General features: G+C 43.7%; 1 protein-coding gene across 18 annotated transcripts in view; it reads left to right on the top strand.

Annotated features, from left to right (window-relative positions):
- Nucleotides 1-27,272, top strand: part of Lrch3 (leucine rich repeats and calponin homology domain containing 3) — a 106,904-nt gene extending 79,632 nt beyond the window's left edge. For 4 of the 18 annotated variants that reach the window (XM_075966037.1, XM_075966017.1, XM_075966027.1 and 1 more), the window contains 8 exons: nucleotides 966-1,037; nucleotides 7,607-7,655; nucleotides 8,433-8,540; nucleotides 10,239-10,336; nucleotides 11,409-11,546; nucleotides 17,158-17,235; nucleotides 20,898-21,145; nucleotides 24,109-24,224. In XM_075966037.1, the coding sequence (XP_075822152.1) occupies nucleotides 966-1,037; nucleotides 7,607-7,655; nucleotides 8,433-8,540; nucleotides 10,239-10,336; nucleotides 11,409-11,546; nucleotides 17,158-17,235; nucleotides 20,898-21,101 (747 nt within the window). In that variant the 3' untranslated portion in view covers nucleotides 21,102-21,145; nucleotides 24,109-24,224. Of the gene's footprint in view, nucleotides 1-965; nucleotides 1,038-7,606; nucleotides 7,656-8,432; nucleotides 8,541-10,238; nucleotides 10,337-11,408; nucleotides 11,547-17,157; nucleotides 17,236-20,897; nucleotides 21,554-21,601; nucleotides 23,956-24,108 lie in introns of those variants that run through there. The other 14 variants (XM_075966090.1, XM_075966116.1, XM_075966076.1 and 11 more) reach the window with 8 other exon arrangements.
- Nucleotides 27,273-27,665: the final 393 nt, after the last annotated feature.

The raw sequence follows: 27,665 nt of genomic DNA, 5'->3' as shown, positions 1-27,665 counted from the left end.
ACACATGTAAAGTTTACACTTCGTGCACACGAAGACTTTTTAAAAGGTAGAGCCAAGTGAAAGTCAGACTACACTTTGCCCTCCGTGGTGCTGGCCATTTAGAGCTTCACAGATGCGAAGATGAAGTGTGGGGTCGTCTGCACAGCATGAAGCAGAGCCTCATGTTCTGGCTCTTTCCCAGAATAACTTGGGTTAATATTGAAAAGTACTTTTATTTATTAAAAATAAATCAAAAATGCTTCATTAAAAATGAATTCTCTGGGCTGTATTATTTCCTTTTCACAGAACAATAGTAGACACATATTTAGTTTCAAAGTGATTTTGCTAAAATCATAGGTGTCTTAAGTTTTATTTCCATGCGAAATAATTTTTCTTTTTTGTTTTCTTTTTTCAAGACAATATTACTTTGGCACCTGACCTGGAACTTGCTCTGTAGACCAGGCTGGCCTTGAACTCACAGAGATCTGCCTGTCTCTGCCTCTTGAGTGCTGGGATTAAAGGTGTGCACCACCACTGCCCAGCATGAAATTTTATTAAGAAATACCCTCCAAAGACACAGAGAAACCCTGTCTCGAAAAAGCAAAAAAAAAAAAAAAAAAAAGAAATACCTCTTTTTTATTACAAGATGTATGTATGTATGGGAAACATGAGTTCTGAAACATTTGCTTGTCTTTTTTTTTCTGTGATTATTAGCAGCTATAAAACTAGAATGCTTCTTAATTCTAGATTACTGTGGTCTGAGGTCATGAGAGTATTCTGAATTATATACATAGAAACATTCTGCTATATAAATGTTACATGATGCAGTTTTCCCCAACTCTTGTCAGCCCTATTAGTATCTTAGTAAACAATTTAAAAGTTTGTTGATGACCTTTCCTCTGCTAATTTTACTGCTTAGCTTTGCCTGCCTGGCATTTGCTAACTCAAACGCTGCCTTCTGTTTCTTCTCTTTGTTTGAAATGTAGTCGCTGTCAGGCATGGACCAAGTAAGCTGCGTGGCTACCCTGCCTCACTCTTCTGCCTTCACACCTCTTAAGGTATCTCTTGTTGCATTAATGCACCAGGAAATTCCAGGAGGGGAACGGGTGTATTCGAGGGGCTCTTAAATTTTCAATGGATTTGAGTAACGGCAAGGCAGACTCAGGGATCTCCTGAAATATGCCTAAGGTTAGGGAAGTATTAGCACTAGTTCCACCTGACTTTGCAGTTTTACAAAGCCAGAGCTAGTCAGGGCCAGCAGCAGTCATTTACATACAGAGTCTGTAGGAAAGCTCACTCTGACATTTTGTTGGAGGTTGGTTATCTACTGTGGTTAATACACACTTGTCGAATTAATTCTGTCACCTAATATGCATACAAAATAATCTGAGTCCACTCTGCACAAGTGTAAATGCCAAAAATTCTCTATAGCAGTGATTCTCAGCCTGTAGGTTTTGACTCCTTTGGGGATTGAATGACCCTTTCACAAGGGTCGCATATCAGATATTTACATTATGATTCATAAAAGTTGCAAAATTACAGTCATGAAGTAGCAATGGAAATAATTTTATGGTTGGGAGTCACAGCAACATGAGGAACTGTATTAAAGGTTGCAGCATTGGAAGGGTTGAGAAACCCTTTTCAATGGGAAAGGTTAGCTGATGGTTACTTGGGCCACTTGTGTTTGTGTGTGACTTTTCTCATGCCTGTGACAAAATATCTGACAAAAATAACTTAGGGGAGAAGAATTTCTTCTGCTTTGTGATTTCAGTCATACGCAGACGGGGCGCTAGGCACACCTTTAATCCCAACATTCAGGAGGCAGAGGTAGGCAGGTGGATATCTATGAGTTCAAGGCCAGCCTGGTCTACAAAGTGAGTTCCAGGACAGGCACCAAAGCTACACAAAGAAACCCTATCTCAAAAAACCAAACAAACAAACAAACAAAAAAAGAACCCTCAAGGCCTTTCTCTAGTAGTCTACCTGAACTAGCTAGGTCCGACTTTCCAAAAGTTCCACAGCCTCCCAAAACAGTGCCAGCGTCCCAGCACTGAGTGGTCAAGCACACGAGCTTGTAGGTAACGTTTCACATCCAACCATAACATTTGTAAACAAAACTTTAATGGTACCCAGGGAAACACCCTACATTGAACATGGATCTCTGCATCAATATTCATGGGAGAGCACACCAATACAAACACACACACTTAACAAACCCCAGGGATCTTCCTGTCTTTCCCTCCCTAATGCTGGGATTACAAGTGTGTGCCACTATTCCCTATAGGCCAAGCACTCCAACACATTCATCTATTCAAACCACCACAATCTGTCATTTAATGTTTTCTTTCTGTACCATTGGTCCTTGAAAATGTATTTGTTTAGCTTTCTTCTTGTCCCATATCCTTTGAAATAAAACAAGAATAGTTTTGGTTTCTTTCTCCCCACCCCCCCCACATCTGTGTGTATGGTGTGTGTGTGTGTGTGTGTGTGTGTGTGTGTGTGTGTGTGTGTGTGTGTGTGTGTGTACGTGCACATGGGTACATGTGGAGACCAGAAACTGACATCTAGAATCTTCCTCTATGGCTTTCCACCTTATTCATTGAGCTGAAAGCTCTTACACTTGAATCCAAAGCTGGCAGATAAAGCTAGTCTAGTTAGCAAGTTTGCACCAGGGTTCCTTTCCACCCTCCTAGTGCTGCAGTGCGTGTGCTCCCTTGCCTACTTGGCATGTACTTGTATCCTGGGGATCCAAGCTCCTGTCCTCACACCTGTAGCTTGTGTGCAAGCATTTTACTGTTGACCCATATCCTCAGCCAGACTTTTGTTTCTTCAAAGAAAACAGCTCTTACCTCATTTGCATGTTGAGTCCCCATTTCCTAGTTCCTGTTACTCTTGTTTTAAATTAAATTTCTACCTAAATTTCCATTTATTTCTCAACATCCCAAACCTAGTTTCTGTCTTGGTGAACATGACTTGTACCAGAAATGCAGTCCAACCTTTACTCAAGTACAGTTATCTTGTACAGATCGAAGTTCTTGGGCCAGAATAAAAACACTAGCTGCCAAGACTGATTCCCTGGGTTGATTCCCTGCCCGTGGTGCAAAGAAAGATCATATTCCAAAAAAATCAGCTTTCATCCCCCCCACACACACACTCACACGCACACACTCACATACACAGGGTAAAAAAATTAGTTCTTAGGCTACAAATATCAAACTAAGGAATAATTAGCAGAAACATTTTCACATGTCCAAAAACATTCTCAACAGCATGACTTTTTTTAAGAAGTTAAAATTCACCGCAGCAGTGGTGGTGCACACGTATAATCCCAGCACTCGGGAGGCAGAGGCAGGTGGAGCTCTGTGTGTTCAAGGCCAGCCTGGTCTACAGAGCTAGTTCCAGGACAGGCTCCAAAGTTACAGAGAAAAACCAAAAAGAAAAAGAAAAGAAAAGCCAAAAGAAGAAATTAGAATTCAATAACGGTTAATTTCACCTCACAAAACTTCAACCACAAATAAGAGATTTCTGAAAATGTTGAATCCTGAGATGGGGAGAAATATGGGAGCAGATGGTTTTATGTGTTAGTTTTAAAGTCTTGGCCATTTTTCTCAGGCTCTTAGCTATGATCTAGTAAAATTTTAAAGCCTTGATTAGTTCAAATATCTGTTGTTGCCATGTCATAAACTTAGGTTTAGATGTAATTGGGTATCAGGGCCTATAGTTTTGTTGTTGGTTTTTCTTTTTTCTTTCTTTTTTTTTTTTTTTTTGGTTTGATTCTACTCCCCTGTTGGATCTTCAATATCTTTAACTAGTGAACATTCTTCTTTTAATTTTAATCTTTACTTTTGTATCTAGAATCATAACAAATACATTTTTTGAATAAAAAAAATAAAGAACCATTTAGTTTTCCCAAGTGCTGACCAGAAGGCTGGCTAGCCCAGCACTTTTCCCAAACCCAGCACATGTGAGCAGTACCCTGCCTCCCCACACAGATTCCCCAGACACCATCAGCATCCTTCCTGGGCTCTCTTGTGGATCACAGAAGCACACGGCCAGACAGACGAGGAGACTGTATTGGCGTCCTTAGAGGCAGTGCACTGTGTGAGCTGATCCTCAGTGTACAGTCTGCCCATGCAGCAGGATAGAAATGCTACCGATCCCCAAGTAGCTTGCTGGGGGATCCCGAAAGCAGCCAGTCCCAGGCAGGGACAGTGCATAAGACCACATGGCAGGTCTCCGAAGATGGCTGGTCCCTGGCGGTATCCCTGGCGGCGAGCCACGTGGCAGTGGCAAGCAAGAGGCAGATGGATAGGTACACCATGCTAAGTGGAGTTGGATATTTATTTAGTGGTTAGGGAAGGGAGAAGAGCAGGGTGGGGGGAGGCCGAAGGACAACAAAGGAGGGGGGGGGAGGCTGGAAGCTGAAGATCCACTTGCCTCAGCCCATGGGGGAGGGAGTGGGCGTGGCTTGTCTCTTAAAGAGACAGATCATTACAAGCAATGTGATATTATATATAGTGTAGAAGCAGGGCCACCTTGAATGCCAACATAAGACTGAAAATCACTTTACATAAAGTAAGTAAAAATAATAATGCCTTTTTCTATTTAGAAAAATGCCAGTGGCAGATCACAGAAAACACTGTCCGTTGTACCCCAGTTGGATTTCAGAGGTTGGCCCTTTGCATGCTTGTGTGGTAGGACTTCCCTACCCTCCCATCCTAGCTTCCAGAGTGTACAGCCTAACAGTCAACCACCCTAGCAGGCTCAAATGCCCTGGTTGTCCTGGAACTTGTTCTGGAGATCAAGTTGAACTTGATCTCAAGAGAGGCCTACCTTTGCTTTCTGAGTGCTGTGATTAAAGGGTTTTCGAGACAGTGTTTCTCTGTGTGGCCCTGGCTGTCCTGTAACTAGCTCTGTAGACCAGACTGGCCTCCAGCTCAAGAGATCCGCCTGCCTCTGCCTCCTGAGTGCTGCTGGGATTAAAGGCGTGCTCCATGGAAAGCCCTATCTCCCTCCTAACCAACAGCAGAATATTTAACCCAGTTAGCAAAATCAGCACCATCGTTTCAATAGTTATTCCTCTGTGCATAGTAAGTGTTGCAAGATGAACAAATAACAACCACAAAATGTTTTCCAGAAAGTGTGTTTCCCTTCCACACATCTAAATTCAGACATGAGAACAGGCACCTGGGTTGGAGATTTAGCTCAGTGGTAGAGAGCACTTGCCCAGCAAGTGCAAGTCCTCCCTCCAAGCTACATGGTCTAATAGCTGGAATGTATCCTCTTCCTGCTGATGAGGAGGAAATGAGGAGGACCACCAGCCATTCTAAGGCACTGCCCACAGCAATGGGAATCAGCTGGATTCCTCACAGGAAAAGCAAGCTAGAACTTGGATTCATCTCCAGCTGCAGTTCCAGGACATCCTTTTCCTTCCACACTTTCAGGGTCACCACACTGACATGCAGCTCCCACTAAATGTCTCCTTTGAGTTGATGTTGAATGCTCTGGTTACCAAGTAGGTAATTGTTAAGTATTTTTCTTAAACAACAAACCTCTCCGCCAATGCAAATAATCCCAATCAGACCGAATTAAAAGATACCCAGGTTTAATGGGTGCCAACACTCCCGGGTAGCCCTGGGAAAACATGGAGTGGGAAGAGGAAAAAGGGGAGACCACACGTTCATTCTCTGGGGGGCAGTTTAAATAGCCTGTGGGAGTGGTCTTGACCTTCCCTGGGGAGGGGTTACCCTTTGGTGGGCTTTCTCAGAGGTGGGGAGGGAGCTTATGCCAGGAACTGGGGTGAAGCCCCCTAACTAAACAGTAATGACCAACTGCAGAGCCATAGTTGACAGCAGACAGGTTCCATTGTCACCTGTGTACTTAAATACAAAAGGGTATGTGAACATATGAGGTGCTAAGGAGCTGGGCTGCTCAGTGGTTAAGGAAGTGAACATTTCTTTTTTAATTAGCTGACCTTTGTTTCCTTTTTACAGATAAACTTTATATCCATTTAGTAAGTTATTGCTCCATTTTTACACTTTTGTCAATGAATTGAAAATGTTAGGATTTGACCAGGTACACACACCTTTAATTCCAGCACCCCAGAGGGAGAGGTAGGCAATTCTCTGTAAGCTGGAGGGCAGCCTGGTCTATGTAGAGTTCCAAGAAAGTCTGGATTTGAGAGATCTTGTCACATAAAACCCTAAGGAAAATGTTAGTACTCAAATATTCTAGAAAATATATGTCATTTTCTGTGTATGCATACATATGTGTGTGCATGCATGTATAGTATTGTTGATTAAACCTAGAACATGTTATATAAGTCATCTACCACTAAGCCATACCCCAGCAATTATTATCTTTTAAATATATTTTAATAGAAATTAAGAAATGGTCATTGCACTTTCTTTGAAGATTGCATTTTACTTTCTAAAGAAAAACTAGTGCTTAAGAAACTATATTAAAGAGTCTGGAAGGATGATTCAGTGATTAAGAGCACTGGCTGCTTTTCCATAGGACCTCCGTTCAATTCCCAGTACCCACATGGCAGTAAACAACCGTTGTAACTCCAGGCATCAAATACCCTCACACAGACATACATACAGGCAAAACACCAATGCACATAAAGTAAATAAATCATTTAAAAAAAAAGAAACTATATTAAAAAGAAAGGTTTCCACAAGGACTCCTAATTATAGTTGAGAAGGTGCCTGAACTGGCCTTCTCCTCTAATCAGATTGGTGACTATCCTAATGGTCATTAGAGTCTTCATCCAATAGCTGAAGGAAGCAGATTCAAAGTTTCACAGCCAAACACGGGCCAAGCTCCGGGAGTCCTGTTGAAGACTCCTGGAAGGATTGTTTGAGCCAGGGGGGTCAAAGTCACGACACTGTAAAACCTTGTATGAGAGGAAGGATTGTGTGTCCTGGGGGGGATGGGGGGGGGTCAAGGTCATGATAGGGAAACCCACAGAGACAGCTGAACTGAGCTCATGGGACCTCACAGACCAATGCATAGAACAGACCTAGACCTTCTGTATGTGTGTGACAGTTATATCACTTGGTCTGTTTGTGGAACTCCTAGCAGTAGAATCAGGACCTGTCCCTGGTGCTTGAACTAGCTTTTAGGAACCCATTCCTCATCCTGGGTTGCTTCACCCAGCCTTGATGCAAGTGGAGAAACTTGGTCCTGCCTCATCTTGATGTGCCATGCTTTGAGGGGGCGACCTATTGCTTTCTGAATGGAAACCAAGGACTGGGGGATGGGGGGGATGGAAAGGAGGAAGGGAAAACTGCAGTTGGGATGTAAAATAAATTAAAAATAATCTAATAAAAAAGTAAGGTTTCTCATTTTACATTTCTTAATAACTGTTTATGCCTTAGGTTGATCCTTTCCCACAGTTTTTGGAGATGTCAGTTATATCTTTAGAGGATGTATTACATAAACACAACTAAGCAAACAATTTATCTTTTTAAGAAAAAGTAGAAAATCAATTTTACCAAACTTTCATTTCTAGGCTTAGTTTTGAAGGGAAGTTGCATGGCTTTCGTATATTCCCTAAGTTACTAGAATGTGGAAACTGCCCTTTCTTGGGTAGTAACTGTTGATATGGTCTGTTTCTTCACAGAGTGATGACAGAGTCAATGTCACCTCAAGCTTTCCTACGACAGAGACAGGTAATAGACACAAAAGTGCTGTGGCTAATTTTTTTTCTGGGGCGGGGAGCAGGAACATAGTTGTCAGGCTAGCAAGAACTAATGGTTCTCCTGCCTCATCTCCCAAATTTTGGGATTACAAAGGTACCTGTTAGCAGGCTCACCACAGTTATTCTTTACCAGGGTTGCGCTGTGTGTGTGTGTGTGTGTGTGTGTGTGTGTGTGTGTGTGTGTGTATGAGAGAGAGAGAGAGACAGAGATGAGCATCTCCTGTGACCCAGGCTGGCCTGTCACTTGGTGTAAAGGTACTGAGTCCTCTGATTCTCCTGTTCTACCTCCAGCCCCAGAGCATTGGCTGTGCCACCCTGTCTGGTTTCCATAGCGTTGGGAAGCAGACTGGTCAAACCCAGGGCTTTATGAATGTGCATCAAGCACTCTACCAACTGAGTCACAGGCCTCTTTACCAGGATTTCTGTTTTTACTGGTTGGCCACTTGGTAAGGAAAATGAATAGGAATTAGCAGGGCTCTATGTTTGCAAGAAACTAAGTTCGGTGTATGAACTTTTAGCCTCCATTTGTTGATATACTAAAAATTACAGAATTTTTAAAATAAATAAGCAGCTTTACTTTATACATGAGTTTTTCACTAATGAATAGAATCATCATTTTATATCATTGCCATGTTTGATTTAATTTTCCTTTTGTGCTATTTATCGGACTTTTTGACATTTGTTTATATCATCTTTGAGTTGCTTCCCATCTCCTTTAACATCATCTTGCTTTTCCATGCTGATATAGTCCATCATTCCCCTGCATATTCTTTTCCTGCTGCTACCCAGAGAAATCAGCCCCAGCGCCCTGAAAGCTTCCTTTTCCGAGCTGCCGTTAGGGCAGAAACCAATAAAGGTGAGTGGTAGCAATTTTAAGTGCATGGCAGAGTGGGGAATGGCTTTGCACAATGACGTGAACTCTTACATGCTTTCAACAGCACACCTAGCTATCATCTCAGCAGGGGTCTATAACTCACTAACATGAGGCATCTTGGGTTTTTGTTTGGATTAGAAATTTCCTTGGTACCATTTAAAATATAGTGTTTCAACTATGCATGATGGTGCATACCTATAATCCTGCATTTAGGAGGCTGAGGTAGAATTGATTTTAAGGCTAGCCCAGACTACATTTCAAAGTCCAATCTCAAAAGCCAAAACCAAAAACAGATTGAACAAATAAAATGCTCTTTCTGTTAAAAGAACATTCTTCCCTTATGAACTCTTTCTCAGATCTTTCCATATTGACAAACTATTGAACAATTGTATACCTATTATCAGCAGTTTTACCTTGAGAAATAATAACATGTAAAACAAAAGGTAGATACAAAAACATTCATAGCAACATTATTTATAATGGTGCCAAACTGAATGTTCACAAGGAGAATAGTGATGAACATTGGTGCCATCTGTATGATAAAATGTCATACAAGTAATGAAAATGATACATACAACAATACTGATATCTGAAATGTATGGTACTGATAGATATCTTTAGTGTTGATCAAAAGAAGCCATATGCAAAGAATACATACAACGTGGTTTAATTTATAGAAAGTTCTTAAAAATGGACAAAGTAAATTTATGATCCTTGAGGTGAGGCTACCGGTACCCTTTGAGCTCTGATGGGCAGAAAACATGCAAGAGGCTTTGAAGTATGGGCAAATCTCACTTACTGCACCTAGCCATTTCGTTTTGAGAGGATCATTTATTGGCCTCTATTTAGAACCTTGTAATTTTACATATATATTGTATTTTTCAATAAAAACATTTATAAGTGGATGTAATTCAAGAAAAATGCCATTATATTTAGATATTTGAAATTTCTAACCACAGTGGTACTTGAGCTATTATCTTAGTTAGGGTTTCTATTGCTGTCAAAAGATACCATGACCACAGCAACTTTTATAAAAGAAAACATTTTACTGAGGGCTGGTTTACAGTTGTAGAGGTTTGGTCCATTGTCGTCATGGTTGGGAGCATGGTAGACATGTTGCTGAAGAAGGAGCTGCTATATTTGATATGCAGGTGACAGGAAGTAGACTGTGACACTGGGAGTAGCTTGAGCATAGGGGACCTCAAAGCCCATTCCATAGCGACAGACTTCCTCCAATAAGGCCACACCTCCCAAAAGTGCCACTCCCTAAGGGGGTCATTTTCTTTCAAACCACCACAGCTACCAGCCTGCCCACTACCCCTTTTGATTTACTCAGTAAATGTTTTCTTTCTTATAAGAATAATTCTCTTTTAAAAATGTATTATTTTACTTTATGTGCCTGTGTGTGTGCCCACCACATGTTCAAGGAGGTCAGAATTAGACATTGAATCTCCTGGAACTGGAGTTCCAAGTGCTTGTGAGCCACAACGTGGGTGCTGGGAGTGAAACTGGGCCCTCTCTACAAGATCAAGTCTCTTAACCTCTGAGCCATCTCTCCAGCCCCAAATGATAATACTTTTAAAATGTCAACCAGAAAGTGGTAAACGCTGTATTGGCAAAGAAACTTGCCAGACAAATGTAGCGCTGGCAACTGACCTCTCCATCTGACTTGTTTTCCAGGGCGTGCCTCACCCCTTCTGTCCTCTGCACCTGACCCTGCAGATCCTGTAACAAGACAGAGAGAAGAGGAGCTGAGATTAATAGACCAGCTGCGCAAGGTGTGTGCATTACCTCTGAATGGCCCTTTGGCAGTGGGCGTGTCTATAGTCCATATCCTTTTGTTCACAGGCTCACTTCTATGCATTACCATAAAGTCAGTCGTGTCCCTTGTATGCTGTATTTTGTAATGAATGTGAAAGAATTTCATTATCGAGGAAAATTCCTTAAACTTTTTATTGAGAAAATTAGATGAATAATTTTAATTTTAAAAGCTCACTGTATCGCCATGTTCATTTTCATTTTCCCCCATTTCTGTTTCCCATCATGTTAAAAGGCAGTCTCAGAGGAGTAATTAGAATGCATAAGAGCCATGGGGGTCCACACGTGTAGCCATCACTAATCTGAGGTTCCAGGATCACCAGCTAGAGATCCAGACTGTGCTACGTAGTGAGACCCTTTCTTAAAAGAGAGAGAATTCATGTGCATGTGCACATTCTCAAACCCCGTGTACATGCTGAGGGATTGGAATTGAACAAGGATCCAGTTTGGTTTCATGTTTTTGTTTGTTGACTCAGGGTGGCCTTGATCTCTTAGTCCTCCTCCCTGTGCCTCTCTAATCTGCAATCACGGACACACACCACCATGCCAGGACTTAGCGGTTTCCTAGGTCATTAAATGATAGTCATTTCTTTCATGCTTTATACCACTGTGACCTGGCTACGACGCGTATGCTCCTCTCTGTCTCTGTAAGTTACTGACCTGAGTTAGAAGGAAAACAGGAACTAGAGAATCTAAGTTATTTCCTTGTTTTCTGGATTCTGTTTTGTTTTGTTCTGATTTTGTTGTTATTTTTGTTTTTGTTTTGAGATAAGTTGTTACCTTGTGACCCTGGCCAGCCTGGAACTCACTGTCTTTTCTCCACCACCACCCCCTCCCCATCCCCGCCCCGGCCTCCAACTTGCTACAGTCCTTCTGCTCCCCTGGCATCCTAAGTGCTGGGATTATGAGCATATGTCATGGTGTCCAATTTTTTTTTCTGAATTTCTAACCTGATACATTTCATTGTCTTGCTTTTATATCCCATATGGTAATCACCCTCCAATTAATGCATGACATTTCCTGTCCTTGCAGCATATTGAGTACCGATTAAAAGTATCTCTGCCTTGTGATCTTGGAGCAGCTCTGACTGATGGTGTTGTACTTTGCCACTTGGCCAATCATGTTCGGCCTCGATCTGTCCCAAGCATTCATGTCCCATCTCCAGCCGTGGTAAGTTGTAGTGCCAGGCAGCCCTGGCTATTCATAGGATGCTTTTCAGTTCAGTGGAGTCATCGTACTGGAAGCTAGCAGTGCAGATACCAAGGGCTCCGCCTCCACTTTCTCATTCTCACTTTGAACTACAGTAAAAGCAGATACATAAACAATCATTTAGAGCGTGTATTGAGTATTGTAAGAGGTGTGTAGGAAGTATGCTATTGAGATACCAAAAGGAGACTGGTTAACTCTGCCTAGAGAATTAGAAGCCTTCTAGAGAAGTTGAACTAATCCAGTTAGGAAATATAGGTAAGAATTGACCAGCTAGCAACTTAAATAAAGGAACTGTGAAGTTGTTGAGAATAGATCACACACAGGGCAGTGTGTGGGTACAAATGACAGTAGGTGAAGCTGAGAGGTAAGCCTAGGCTGTGTTTTAGAGGCTTTAAAATATGTCAAGGAGCTAGAAGTTTATATTAGTGTCAATAGTGGAGAAAAATTAAAAATGCTTGTTTTTTGTTCAACAGGCATAGCAGCATGAAGCACACTGTTAGAACTTTATTAGGGAAGGTTAGCAAGATGGCTCAGCAAGTAAAGGTTCTTGCCACCAAGCCTTACAGCCTGGTTTGCAGCCTGGTGTGGTGGAGATGAATCGTACAGAAAGGGCCCTTTATCCTTTCCTGTTTGTTTACCTTGCCCCTGGCTCCAGGCCACAGCCAGGCTTACCATTGGTGCCTACTGACTGGCTGCTGTCTTGGCAGAATACTGCCAGACTTCTTGAGTTCATTTACTGCCTTACCTCTTGTGAAATCAGGAAATACATCACTAAAAAGCATTCTCCTTGAAAGCCCAATCCTGTATGAACTTGATCAGACATTTTAAATATCAAGTTTTATCCCAGTATCATGTTGTTTGAAGACAATTTAGTCACCTTTGGAAAGCAGTGGTACAGGGCCTGGAGGAATGGCTCAAGAGGCTATGGGCACTCTGTTCTTGCAAAGGACCTGGGTTGGATTCCCAGCACCCACGTGGTGCTTCACAACCATCCATAACTCCAGTTCCAGGGGCCCTGATGTCTTCTTCTGACTTCTGTAGGCACCAAGCACACAAGTAGTACACATATAAGCAAAACACTCAAACACATAAAATAAATCTAAAAAAAGTTTAAAAACAAAAACTGGCACAAGGCCGTAGGAAAGAAGTCTGCCATTGCGTAAAGTGGAAAATCACTGGGTCTGGCCAGGATTATCCTCTTTTGAACCGTATGTTCAGACAGTTACTCAGCCTTGCTAACCCTTAACATTTGGATCAGGGCCTATGGACATTATCTTTTTACATTTTTAATCATCTTCCTTTTTCTAGGATTTGTTTTATTTTTTAAATTATGTATATGTATACTTCTGAATATGGGTCTGTACATATGACTGCTTTTCCAGCAGAATCTAGAAGGAGGTGTCAGATCACCTGGTGCCTGTGAGCTATCATATGGGTACTGTAAACCAAGACTATCATTCTGATCCCATACTTTAAATGAAATGTTTAATGAAAACAAACTTTAAAAATAAAACTCTTGAGCCAAGTCTGGTAGTGTACACCTTTATTCCTAGCACTTGGGAGGCAGAGGCAGGTAAATCTTTGTGAATTCAAGGCCAGCTTAGTCAGTTCAGGCCAGCCAGAGTTGCATAGTGAGACCCTGTCTAAAAAGCAAAAACAAATACCAAGTTTTGGGCTGGTGACATGAGCTTGCCACACGAGCCTGGTTACTAGACATTAAAGGGGAAGGAATGAACCAACTCTAAAGAGTTGTCCTCTGACCTCCCTGAGGGCTGCAGCACACATGCCCCGTACACTGTGTGATTATACACACAATAATAATAAACGTTGCATTAAAAGTTTTAAGCTGGGCCTGGTGAGTCGTACCTGTAATCCAAGCACTTAGGAGTTAGAGGCAGGAAGATCAGGCTCTCACAGCCACCTGGTCTACACAGCATATTTGAAGTCAGCCTATGCTACATCAGAGCCTGCCTTAAAAATAAGGTTTTCGATGCCTGAAAAGGTGTTTGAATCATTTTAAACATTCAGAACTAAGTATTTATTCTCGTGTTCTTTTCAGTTCGGATCTCATATTCAGTGTAGACTACATTACAGAAATAAAAGAGGCAGACTGCTGCCAAAAATCATGTCGTGCCCTTTGAAGTTCTGGGAAAACTTTGGAAGTAGTGGGTTCCTGTAAGATTTGCTTCTTTTTTTTTTTTTAAATAACTAACATTTATTGGTGTCACTTATGGTAGAAAAAAGTTCCTACACCAGATGTGCATGACCCAACTGTTAAATAGAACATTTCCAAGGTGAAATATTGTAAATACTGGACTCAGGAACTTTCAGTAGGAGAAAATTGAGAGTACTTATAAGTTTCTAATGTAATTTTCTCCTAACGAAAGTTCCTGAGTCCAGTATTTACAATATTACAATATTCAGGTGTCCACACGTCTGGGCGCCATTCTGTTGAGGGAGCTGCGGGTTGCATTCCGCCACCCAGCTCCAGCCACAGGCTAGCTTTACCCGAAATAACAACACAAATTGTATTCACTTAAACACTGCTTGGCCCATTATATCTAGCCTCTTCTCGGCTAACTCTCGCACCTGGACTAGCCCATTTCTAATAATGTGTGTAGCACCCCAAGGTGCGCTTACCGGGAAGATTCTAGCCTACATCCATCCTGGGTCGGAGCTTCATTGATCGTGTCTGCCCAGGAGAGGGGAGCATGGCCTCTGTAAGATTTGCTTCTTAAGAGTAGACTGAGTCCTGCAGTCTGGAGTGAGGATGGAGAGGCTGCAGCCTGCATCCCACTGCTGGATGAGCCTTTCCATTTGGCATTTCCAGAGGAGGGATGTGTACTGAGTGCTCTCTCTCTCCCTCTCCCTCTCTCCCCTCCTCTCCCGTCCTCCCATATGTCTCCTTCCCTCAGTCCTTCATTTTCATATGAGCTATAGGAAATTGTGTTTGAGCCAGTTTTTAATTAGCAGCATTAACTTTTTATCCTTGCTTTTGCACAGAAACACTTTTTTTTCTTCTATAACAAGATTATGTCAGTCTGTCCTTCTGTAAGCAACATTTCAGAAATTTAAGTTTCCTTCTTTTGTAAAACAGTGCTCATGGCTATTCTCCTGCTTATTAGCCTTCTCTCCTGAACTCAGACCCGGGTCCTGACCAGTCCCGATCACTTCACAAGAAAAGATGCTAATGGCACTTGTACCTTTGCTTCCAGCACCGTGAGGCAAAGAGCCACTGCCATGTGGAGAGAATTTCTAGCCTAGACGGGTGTGCCAAAGGCAAGCAGTTTGTCCTGTTGGAGTTGGGAGTTTGGTTTTTTTGAGACAGGGTCTCACTGTGTAGTTATGTAGACCAATCTGGCTGCAAACTCACAGAAATCCACTGCCTCCCCCTCTTGAGTGCTGAGATAAAAAATGTGTGCCACCATACCCAGCTCGTTTTTGTCTCATTTAGCCAAGGCTGGCTCTGAACTCCCTGCCTGTACCATGCATGTCCTTTATTTGCAGAGTTGCTGTGAAAATTGGGTCTTTACCAAGGAGCTCCTCCTCCTAGCAAATTTCCCTGGCCTCTCAGTCCAGCTTACCTTTCGGGAGCTGAGGCGGCCCCAGCACTGTGCTGTGCACGCCTCCTTTATTTTCCTGGCATAAGCAGCAGCAGCTGAGCCCAGGCCTTTGTTGTGCTCCATCTGTCAGATCATGACTCCACAGTTTATGTTTCATCTCCCCTCTCCCCCTCTGCCAACCTTTTTGCTTCATTTAAGAATTTGGCATTGGCAAGAAAGGGAGCTGCACTGGTTTGTCTTTCTCTGTGCTGACACAACTCAGTGTCATCTGGGAAGAGGAACCTCAGTTGAGAAAATACCTCTACCACATTGGCCTGTAGGCGAGTCTGTGCTCCGTTTGATTAATGATTGATGTAAGGGCCCAGCCTGCTGGGGACAGTGCTGTTCCTGGGCAGGTGGTCGTGGGCTGTGTGAGACAGCGAGCGAGCCAGGGTAAACATAATTCTTTCATGGTCTCTGTTTCTGCCCTGATTCCAGGTTCCCATCCTCCTCGAGTTCCTGTTTGGATTCCCCTGGTGATGGGCTGTAAACTGTAAACTGAGCAGACCCTTTCCTCCCCAGGATACTTGTGGTTGTGGTGTGTCTGCAGCCGTAGGGAGCCAACCAGGCCAGGCCCCGCCTCGTACCCTGGAGTCCTGTCATTCCATCCCAACTGGGAGATCTGTTCTTTCTGTGCATCTCATTGGTTGTCTTCTTAACATCTTCCATGACAAAGTTAATCCTAGCCCTGAATATCTCTGTCTGGTCAAAATTAAAATACTTCCTTTCACTGCTTTTATTTTGTTTCTTCTTATGCCAAGGAATTGTGTTTCCTGTTTGAGAAAACTCGGGTTTTACAAGTTAAGTCTTTTGTTTTCTAGAGATGGTACAGGTGTCCATGAATTTACTAATTTAAAAATCTGTAGGTCATAGTCCCTGCAAGCATCTGGCTTCCATATGTAGTCCTTGAACTTAACTTTAGAATATGAAATCCTATTTTTCTTACATTGTGTTCCATAATAACTAGGTTAAAAACAAAACCTTGAGAGGATATGGAATGCCACTTTATTTTCAGTCTTTAGAGATCTTTACAGAAAATTAAGCTCATTTATTAGTAATTAATGAAATTTCCAGCATTAACCATTTACCTTTTTAATGTGGCTTTGTAGCCATCGTTAAGACATTAATTTCCCAGGTGTCTAATCTGTTAAATGTAAAAGATAGGACTGGGAGCCGGGCGGTGGTGGCGCACACCTTTAATCCCAGCACTAGGGAGGCAGAGGCAGGCTGATCTCTATGAGTTTGAGACCAGCCTGGTCTACAAGAGCTAGTTCCAGGACAGGCTCCAAAGCTACAGAGAAACCCTGTCTCAGAAAAAAAAAAAAAAGATAGGACTGGGGTTGAGTACTGGCTGAAGCTGGGTGGTGGCGGCAGTGCACACCTTTAATCTCAGCACTTGGGAGGCAGAAACAGGCAGATCTCTGTGAGTTTGAGGTCAGCCTGGTCTATAGAGTGAGTTCCAGGACAGGCTCCAAAGCTACAGAGAAACCCTGTCTCAAAAAAACCAAAATAAAATAAAATTAAATAAATAAAAAGCACTGGCTGTTCTTGCAAGGGACCAAGTTCAATTCCCAACACCCACATGGCAGCTTACACCTGTCTATAACTCCATTCCCAAAGATTCAACACCTTCTTCTGGATTCTGCAGTCATTGCATAATATATAGATAAACATGCAGACAGAACATTTATATGAGGAGGCCAGCACTGGTTTCTGTCAGTAGTGTTTTATTGGCTGCAGCCACACTCCTCATCTCCTGTGGCTGCTTTCGTGCTGGCAGACCTGAACAGTGACGGCAGCTCCGTGGCTCTTGAGATTAGCATCAGTATCTGATCTTTTAGGGGAAAGTTTGCTGAGCCCCAGCGTGTGCAGCAGTAAGTTTATGACAACCAACAAGAGTGGTTTTAAAGCTGTGTGCTTTTTGACCTTTGTTGATAACACTGTTTCCCCCCTTTGTTGTCTCTCTGCAGCCTAAATTAACAATGGCAAAATGCAGGCGAAATGTGGAGAACTTCCTGGAAGCTTGCAGAAAAATCGGTGTACCCCAGGTAACGTGTGTGTGCGCGTGCGTGCGTGCGTGCGTGTGTGTGTGTGTGTGTGTGTGTGTGTGTGTGTGTGTGTGTGTTTGTGATTGCTCTTACCAGGACTAGCTGTAGACTAAGCTCATCACTGCTAACATAGTGTGTCGTTACAGAGCTCTGTCAGTGTTCTCTCCAGCAGTATTCTTTCATGTTTCCTCATTTCCAAGGATCTTTAAAGAGACTGTTAAATATTGATTTAAATAATTGTATTATAACTAATAAATTGAAAATAATTGTTTTATTTTCTTAAGCATCCCCACTAGCTGTTTGACCTATGTACAGCTACACATAACAGAATATTTTCACACAAGTACCATTCAGATTGGAATTCTTTTGTTGGCTTTAGTTTTTTAATACTTGATTTTAATACATCTTAAATATATGTATTCATTAAATAATTTTAAGACTTCACAAAATGTTACAAAAATAGCAGAGTTCTTATGTATTTTTCACCCAAATTTCCCAGATACTAGCATCAAATATGCAAATAGTATAGCTGTACAAACTGAGTGATCCAAACGATAGTCCTGTTAACTAAGTTAAAGATTTAGCTCAGCTTCCACCCATTCTTCCACCAGGCTGCAATCCTTTGGCCGTTAGCACAGTGACGACCACCTGTGAGCTTGCGCCTCTATGGCAGTGGTTCTCAACCTGCGGGTCGAGACCACTTTGGGGGTTGAGCAACCCTTTCACAGGGGCCACCTATGACCATGGAAAACACAGATATTACATTATGATTCATAACACTAGCATATTACAGTCATGAAGTAGCAATGAAAATAATTTTATGGTTGGGGTCACAACAGCATGAGAAACTATTAAAGGATCACAGCACTAGGAAGGTTGAAAACACTGGTCTATTGTAGTTCTTGCCATTGATAGTACCATCATTAAACTTGATAGATTTAATAAGAAATGTTTATAGTGTTCAGTGACACCCCCCTTTTGTTTTGGTTTTGAGGGTTTTTTTGTTTGTTTGTTTTTTGCAGTTTTCTCTGTGTAACACTCCTAGCTGTCCTGGAACTAGCTCTTGTAGACCAGGCTGGCCTCAGACTCACAGAGATCCACCTGCCTCTGCCTTTTGAAGAGTAGTTAAAAACTGCTTTGCTCTTGAGGGCTGCATGGAGTTGGATGATGTGGATATAGGCTTTTTGACCTAAGTTTACACTCAGAATGGTCTTAGAGCCCTGGGGCTCAGACCTCCCTTCTGCCTCAGCCTCCAGTGCTGGAATTGTGGTATACACTGTGCTTAGCAACAGTGTAAAGAAATTAGCAGCTTGCTGTGGTGTGGTTGGCAGTTTCTCTTTTCTTTCTTGCTCAAGATGGAAGCTGCGGCCTCCTGCATGCTCTGCCACTGAGCCACACCTCCAGTCTCTAAGCCTTAGTTTTGTCTAGTCAGCAGAGAGAAAACACCAGCCTTTTCTGTCAGCTGCTTGATTAACTGTCGGAAACTCAGGATTGGCTCATCAGAAACGCCAGCTTTGCTCTGAGTTCAGCCCCATTTATCCCAGTGATGGTTTTTCACCCAGTTCACTGTCCTGCTCTAACTGATCATGTATGCAGTGAGCATCCTTCACTCCAGCTTCACATATTCCAGAGTAGGTGAAAAAAGGCCAGTTCCCACCTGCATCTCCTTTAGCCAGCATGTTCCACACCTGCTCTTCAGCATTACTGGGTAGATCTTTCTCTTATTTTCTGCTATGTTATGGGTTCGGTTTTTTTTCCCTTTTCTAAAATCAAGTAAGACATATTTTATTCTTATGGACAAATTCAAACTAGAATTTTTCATTTTTATATCATCTTATAAAAGCTTATGAAACCATTTTACCATTTACCACCTATTCTAGGGGACTGGCATGTATTTTCTCCACAGCGAGAGTCCTGATGCCCATATGCACACATTAGCACTCAGTTTTCCTGTCTGATGTCAGCATCCCTGCTGCCTGCTCGAGTCTATACCCTGTGCACTGCACTGGAATGTGCCATGCATTGGCACAGAAAATGGGAAGCGCAGAAAGCAGGAGCGTGCTGACTCTGCCCATGCCCGTGCTTGCCGAGATCCTCCTCGGCACCATTTCTGGACATCAGAGCTGCCTGTCAGGCCCTACAGAGCCGTCTTGTCTTGGGTGTAAATATCGGAACCTGGGACTCTTTCAGAAAGCTACTGCCCTTGGTCAGCAGAATAGAAAAACTGTGTGCTTTACAGCATGCGTGTAAGTCAGCATTTTCCAAGCAGGGCTTACGAGTGTTCATTACAGCCCAGCTGCCCCTTCTACCTGAGCTGAGCTATTCGAAGGCAAACGGAGATAGAAAAGTACACTTTGAAACTGACCCTTTTCCACGGCGGTTAGCCTGGAGTCCACAGCTCACCTGCAGCTCCTTTCCAGAAAGAGGAAGTGGACATCCACACAAACCACTTCTTCCGACCCATCTGCCTTCCACCCACTTCCTACCAGTTTTGGATGAGTTCTAGTTTTGCTGCTATTTCTCTTGAAAATTAGTCATTTTTCTGGACAGAATGAAGGATAACGAACAAATTCACCAATCAGTAGCATCAAGCTGGTGTTCTCAGTCTTGCTTTGTTCTTGCCTCCTTCTGGCCCTTGCTAGACTGAAAAACAGGGAACTTAGTAGTTAAGGGTGTCCGCCTCGGTGCCCAGGTGTAAAATACTTGTCACCATCGTCCCTTCTCAGGATGAGCTGTGAGGGCAGCGTGGGAAAGCACCCCTGTTCCCCTTCACTTGGAAAATGGTGGAATAGGGTATAGAGTGCAGGGTCACCCTTAGCTATATAGTGTCTGAGACAAGGCTGGGCAGTGTGCGACTCTGTTTCAGACAAAAGAAAGTCAGAGACAAGGGATAGTCAAATTATGACGGAGAATTGCCTGGGAAGATAGCAATGGTAGAGTCCTCACCCGGGGTCCATCCCCAGCTCACGCTCAGAATATGAAAGAAGCCTCTGGAAAGGGAAGTGTCTGAATAGTCACTTTTACTCTTGTGCTTTTATTAAATGTTTTATTTTTTTAAAAACTTGTGTTTGAATCTACTATCTTATATTCTAGAATTATTGTGTATATTAAAGACTATTTTCAGTTTGAATCCACTAATACTTTACCAATGGTGACTTTAGAAGCTCTGCATTTCTGTTGTGTGTAGCAGTGAGCCACCTAGGGATGGTGGGCTTCATCTGATGGAGTAAGTCAGTACATAGGACTTCCCTACTGAACCTCCTCATTACAAGGCTGGCCTCAGGCTTGGAGTCAGCAGTTGCCTGTTCGGTGACCGCCCTACTCTGGTCAGCATCCCTCAGTAAGGAAGACTGGGAATGGAGAGGAGGCCCTCCTACTCTCAAGCCTCACACCACCCTGAACCACAAGCCAGCTCTGTCCATTGGTCCCTTAATGCTCATGGCCAGCCACCAACAAGCACACTCTATTTTGCTGTTCCATAGAAAAGTCTGTGTGCACAGATGAGCCCACAGCTTTGTCCCTCAGCATTTCCTTCCCTAAGCTAAGATGCTGCAGGGTGTGTGTCTGATCGTACCTGACATGAATACTGAGTTCTGTACTTGTCTGCATTCTGCCCACTGACTGTGTTTTTCTGTTTTCCTTTCCTGCTCACACTCGGACAGGACAATCTCTGTTCCCCTTCCGACATCCTTCAGCTAAACCTCAGCGTTAAAAGAACTGTCGAAACCCTGCTTTCTCTCGGGGCACATGCAGAAGACTCCAGCATTGTCTCTCTATCTGTCCAGCTTCTGGGTTTTGTGGCATTTTACTGTGCTTTAATGTTAACTCTCTGTGTGCTGTATTACCGGGTCTTCCCCTCTAGCTGACAGTGCAGCCCGTGCCTTCCACCTCCTTCCTGTGCTTGGTGCAGGTTTGTTTCTCATACAGAATTACTGACATGAAAAAACATGTGTTTTTTTCAGAGTGCTAACCTGAGTAGGTGCATCGTTTCTTTTATGTCCAGAGGGGCAGCGCCTTGCACAGTAGGCACTAACGATGGCTAACAGAAAGATCATCACTTGCTTCCCCCCCTGCCCTGTGGCCTTGTTTCTCATATTAGGGGGTGGGGTTGAGGCGTTTTTACTGATGCAGTCCTGAGCCTCAGAACTCTGCCGTTCTTTTTATACTGTGCTTCACTTCAGTCTTGAAGTGACAGATGTCTGAGCCCTTTCACCAGCTGCTTACCGTGATGCTGCTGGTGTCCTTTCCACTCTGGAGCACCTTGTCACTTAGTCCTCTGCCCTGGTGTCCTTTCCACTCTGGAGCACCTTGTCACTTAGTCCTCTGCCCTGGTGTCCTTTCCACTCTGGAGCACCTTGTCACTTAGTTCTCTGCCCGGAAGGCCCACCTTCCCCCCCCCCCCTTTTTTTAACAGTATTTGGACATTTAGAAGGCATGGGGCACTTAAACTTTATAATTTTAGTTTGGCCTGAATTTTTAATTTAAAGATAGTAGAGGTTCTCCAGATTGCTGTCTGAACCATTGTATCCATTTAAGACAGTGAACACTGAGCAGAGCCTGCATCTGAGACCTGGCCATGCCTCGCACGTGTGCTGCCTGTGACAGATCTACTGCAGGAATCCTGTTAGACTGTGACGTTTGCAGTTCCTGTCACTGCTAGCATGACTGAGTCATTTTTGTGGGTGAACTTGTATTTTGTAGGCTATTGGGAAGATTGTATCGGAACTGCAGGTCCAGTGAAGCTGCAGTCTGTCTCGGAATGCTTAGTAGATCTGTCTCTGGACCTGGGGCCCAGAACAGCATTGTGTCTCCATGCTCCATTAACAAAACTGACCAGCAGCTCAGCCAGGAACAGCCTGGGCCGCCGCTCCCCTCGTGTACTTCTGTCTGAAGCGGGTCGTTCCTAACTGTCCTCACTAACGATGCAGTGACAGACTCGGTGCTCTACAGCAGTGCCTGCCTCCCGGGTGTGTCGCGGACTTGTCTTCTTTTTAAGACACCTAGAATTGACGATTATTATCTGAATTCTGTAGTTTTGTCCTTTTACACACACGCACAGGGTGTGTGCTGATACACACCTGCAGTCCCAGCCTTTAGCAGCCTAGGCTGGCTACATGACAAGACCTGTCTTTAAAATAAAAACAGACAAAACCACCGCAGAGGCTGCTGAGCGGTCTAGACGGCAGTGGTGAGTTCCTAGGAAACGTCCACAAAGTTGATGTCTGTAAGCTCCAACCTCTGAGTGGTGAGTAACCCGCTGTGCTCGGCCTGTGCACTGCTGAGCAGATGGCAGGGATGCTCCACCCACAGCACACGGGCTTCATCTTTTTCGTTGGTATTGTTTGGTTGGTTGTTTTTTTGTTTTGGCTTGTTATGGTTTGATTTTAGTTTTTTAAGACAGGTTTCTCTGTGTAGCCCTGGCTGTTCTGTGAACTTGATCTGTAGACAGGCTGGCCTCAAACTCAGAGATCGACCTACCCTTAAAAGGTGTGTGTCACCACTGACTAGCTCTTTCTGTATTTTTATTGCAATCCATTTTGTAACATTCCGAGTGATACAGAGTGTAATGGAACACTCCTATAGCCCTCGAACTTGAGTTTGAGGCCACCCTGAGCTATACACAGCAAGACCTTCTCTCAACTATAAGCAAAAAAGTAATTTTTACCCAGGCATGGTGGTACACATGTTTAATCCCAGCATTTGGGAGGTAGAGACAAAAGGATCTCTGATCAACATAGCATGCTCCAAGACAGCCAGAACTACATAGAGAAACCCTGTCTCAAAAAAATTAAAAAATAATAATTTTGATGAGAAAAAGAAAAGCCAGTAAGTGTTATGCTAAGATTTGCCTTTTTCTTACAAGAGTAACAAAGTAGATGTATCCAGCTTCTTACCCAAAGGAATGGTCTTTTTATGGATCAGTTATCAAGATGTGAGTAAGCTTACATAATAGTTCCTCGGCTTTATTTAATCTGCTGAATTTTACAATATGAAATACTTTAATTTTTCAAATACAATTTTTTTTTTGGTGGTTTTGTTTTGTTTTTCAAGACAAGGTTTCTCTGTGTACCCTTGGCAGGCCTAAAATTTGCTCTGAAAACCAGACTGGATTCGAGCTCATAAAGATCCACCTGCTTCTGCTTCCCAAGTGCTGGGATTAAATGTGTGCACCACTGCCCAGTTTTCAAATACAGTTTTTAAGACAAGATCTCACAGTGTAGCCTTGACTGACCTTGAACTCACAGAGACCTGTCTGGCTCTGCCTCCTAAGTCCTAGGAACAGCATACCCAGCTAAAACACAATTTTTTTAAATCTGATTTTTTTTTAAAACTAATTTAGCTTTACCCTACCATGAATTACCTGAGGTAGAGCAATGTTTCTTACTTCCATTTAACTCTGAGGGTTGTGGCTTTCAGAATGGAGCTATGGTGCAAGTCCTGGGCCCTCCCTTCCTGCAGTTAGAGTCATCACAAAATCATGAAGCGTCCCTCTGTCTGTGATTTCCTCCCCAGAGTGTCCTCTGTAATGCTGTTTTCCACGTGGGCCATGCAGTAACTCGGCTTGTTTTTCTATTTTGATGTGCTCTGTAAGTCGGCCCTGATCTTTGTCAGATAGTGCGGCTTCCTCCCGCCGTGTAAATGTGTGTCACCTGTCAGTCTTCCACTTTTCCGTGTGGACCTTTAACTGTGTTAATAAAGTGACCCTGAGTGTGAGACACCATCTGCGGCTGCCTCCATTAGCAGGGTGGGTTTACCAAGAACTTTCCGTACCTCGCTTGATTATTATAGGGCGGGGTAGAAGTTCCCTTCAGTCCTGTGATGTTCATCCTGTTTTCTTTTCTGTTTGTTTTTCGTTACGTTGTCCTCTTTTAGGAGCAGTTATGTTTGCCTCTGCACATTTTAGAAGAGAAGGGGTTGAGCCAGGTTGCCGTGACTGTCCAGGCCCTCCTGGAACTTGCCCCACCCAAGCAGCAGCAGCAGCAGCCCCCACCCCAGCTCTCTGCTGTCTGAGGACTCCCAGGGCCCTGGGTGTTGACACAGCCAAAACAAGGAACAGGAGGACGCGATTGCTGGCCCCGCCTGCTCACACAGCCCTGTGCGTTCCTAGAAGCCCTGTCTTCACGATTCCTGCCAGGAATGTTTGCTTCATCTCTCCATTTTAGGGGAAATTATTTCCACTATTTTTTGTTTTTAATGAAGACACAATCCTCTTAAGTGGAACTTTGATTACTGAGGACTCAACGTGGAAGCCTAAGCTGGCTCTGCTTTCTTCGTGGGGAGCAGGCTCATTTTTCATGCCAGAGACAGGATCTTAGAAGCCGCATATTTCTCTCTCTCAGAAGACAGACATGCTGCTGTCTTTCCAATTCCCCGGGTTCTACTGCTCGCTGGTTTCCACAGTTGGGCTTCATTCTCCTGGAGCATTTGTGAAATCCAGATTTGCATCAGAGGTTTTGGCTGTGGCCTGGGAACCTGCATTTCCAGCAGTCGTTGCAGTTGCTCTCAGGCAGTAGAGACTGTGCCAAGACACATAGTTATGTGGTTTGGGTACCACCCTCCTGCACTTTTCAACTGCATTCAAATCAAAGGCTGTGTTATGATGACTTGGACAATTCTGTCAAAGAGAACAAAAATAATAGAGAAGCCCTCGATTTTGCACTGTATAACAGTTATTTAAAACCAGTGTCCAGGCCTCTCCACAGCCCTGCCCGCTCCCACCCCATCTTTTTCTAGAGGGTGGTTCTGTGCATCACCCTGCCATTTCCTAAACACAGACACTCTGCACACAGTTCTAAGCTGTACAGTGTAACCTGCACTAGTCAACAGTATTTGCATTTGCCTCAGTGAACCCTGCATGCTGATCCCAGGGCACCTGAACCAGGCGTGGCAGATGCAGTAACAGCTCCCTGGCTCATGGGACACCGAACACAACGCCAAAAGAGGTGAAGGAAGCCACACTTCTTAGAGTCCTTGCAGGTGACAGCCAGCTTCCTTGGCTTTAAGAAAGCACTCGAGCAGCTTCCTGTCTCTCATCTACCCCCTCCCCCATCCACCGCCTGTGCCTTACTCCTTCGCTGTGAGCAGACAACAGAAGGACCTAGGGCTCCAGCACAAAGTAGGCGTCTTCGTGTAAACCTAAGTACACAGGCGTTTCTTCCCCTGGGTTTTGCACACTTGTTAGTTGTTGTGTCTTTGCTGTGGCCAGTAGAGTAATTACATAAAAGCTGTTTCATAGGGTAGCCCCTGCAGTCTTCCCAAGGCTTGCATTTGAGAACAGTATTTACCCTGTGCAGCATCCAAAGGTAATATCTTCGATACTGGACCATGTTCCATCCCCAGCACCACCGGAAGTAAGGTGCAGAGAGGCACAGGAGCCTGTAATTCCAGAAGTGGGAGCTGGGTGGTCAGGATTTGGCCGGATGCTAGGCAGCTACAGGCCACCTGGGCTACATTAGACTGGCTGAAGCGCTGCCTCAGCAGCTGAGAACACTTCCTCCTCTTGCAGAGAGTCAGGGTTCACTTCCCAGCACCCTGCGATGACTTCCTCGGGTACCAGGCATTGTACATGGTACACATGAAGGTAAAATATTCATACATGTAAAAATATTTAAAAGTATCTTTTCCCTAAAAAAAATCCTTCCTCTAAAAGTGACTTTGAACAAAATCATTTTGAGTAATCAAAATAATTTCTCCTTGTTCATGCAGAGAAGTGTTTATTAAAACATTGCCATGTTATCCAAGTTTAAAAGCATGTACCAGCAGCCAGGTATGGTGGCACATTCCTGCAACTCAGGAGACTAGGGCAGGAGCATATGGATTTAGGGCCAGCCTTGGCTACGCTGCAAGACCTTATCTCAAGAGACAGTAAATATAACATAGAGCACCTGGGCTCCTGGCCAGCCCTTCAGGGGCTTGTCCACCAGCAGCTGTGCTTCTGGGCTCTAGCTGTGCTTCCTTCTAGTCAGCATGAAACCTCAGCACCATTTCTAACTTGTAGCTTCTGATGTTGTTTAGAAACGAGTCCAGAAGACATTACATAATACAACACTTGGAGCAGCTCTGAGAGTTCCAGAGAGTAGGCTGACATTGCAGAGCGTGGAGGCTCATGCCTTTACCCAGCCTTTGAGAGACAGGGGACAGAGCTCCTCTACCCAGTGAGCCCCTACCTCAGAAAAAAGAGGACACATTAATATTTCAGTTTTTCATGTGAGGCCTTACTGTACTTACCAAGTTAATTCAGATTTAATCATTAGGAAGCATTTGCACAGTTTTAGCTGTGGTTGTTAAAGTTCTGAGTCAGCATATAACAAACCAGGTTTTCCGTTGGTCTTTTGTGGCTTTATATATATGTTTCTAAATTGGAGAGAACAATACATTTTTGTAGTTAACCTTGCTAAAGACCCCAGTGTAAGATAAAGTTAGTCTTATCATAGTCCCCTGACCGGAAATGGCTGTCCTACCAGTGCTGACGGTGAACAAACCAAGTGCCTGCCTGGCCCTGCCCCGCCACCTACGGAGATGTCATGTCAGCGGTCTCCAGACTTGCAGAGGCGTCTCTGCCTAGCCCTCGGACCAGGCTCCTCCTGTAATGAGCAGGTCTGAGGCACTCGCTAGAGGGATGAAGAGACTAGAAAGGGCAGAGCGGTGGGTGTTTCCCAGCTGCTCTGTAAGTACACCTTGCAGCTATCAAGGGGTCTGTAATCTGCCTCCCTCGAGTCAGCAGTGGCCGATGGTGCTCTGTGCTGATGAGTGTAAAGGACTGAGGACTTGGATGGTTGTGAAATGAAGGAAAACCTGCTCCTTTAGAAGCCTTGTATATACACAGTGCAGCGAGGCGGTTACAGCGGATTTGACTTCTGAAATGTTACACACATGTAATTAGTAAAAGGTTTTATAAACATTGTCCTATATTTGTATGTCTGTAAATATATTGTGTAAGTTCTAAGTATAAATATGTTGATACTGTGTATGTTATTTTAAGTTGCCTGTATGCCATCTTATATGTGGACATTAAAATAAAAGCCAATACTACCATAGCATGTAATGAACACTTGGAGATGTTCAAGCCTAAAACTTGGCTTCCTTAGCAAAGACAAATCTGGCTCACAAAGGAACAACTTGTTAAACCAGCCTCTGAGGTTAGCACTCACCTCTCAAGGAGGCACAGGTAATGAGGTGGCCTGCGATGGTGGCAGGACTGGACGGCTCAATTCCGGCTGGAGCTATAGTGCAGTCAGTACTGTGCCTACTAGCATGCATCACGTCCTGGGTTCCATTCCCACTGCATAAAGCAGGTATGGTCACTCACTCCTATAATGTAGGAGGTTCAAAGCCAGCCCAGACTACATAGTGAGTTTGAAACCAACTTGGGCTACATGAAGTCTCCAAAAGTTAAAAAGGCCTTAATTCATGAAAAGCGTAAGATACAT

Source organism: Microtus pennsylvanicus, chromosome 1 (genome assembly GCF_037038515.1).
Source record: "Microtus pennsylvanicus isolate mMicPen1 chromosome 1, mMicPen1.hap1, whole genome shotgun sequence".
Taxonomy (NCBI): Eukaryota; Metazoa; Chordata; class Mammalia; order Rodentia; family Cricetidae; genus Microtus; species Microtus pennsylvanicus.
Note: the sequence above shows the minus strand (reverse complement) of the source record. Positions and strands in the feature narration are given on the sequence as shown.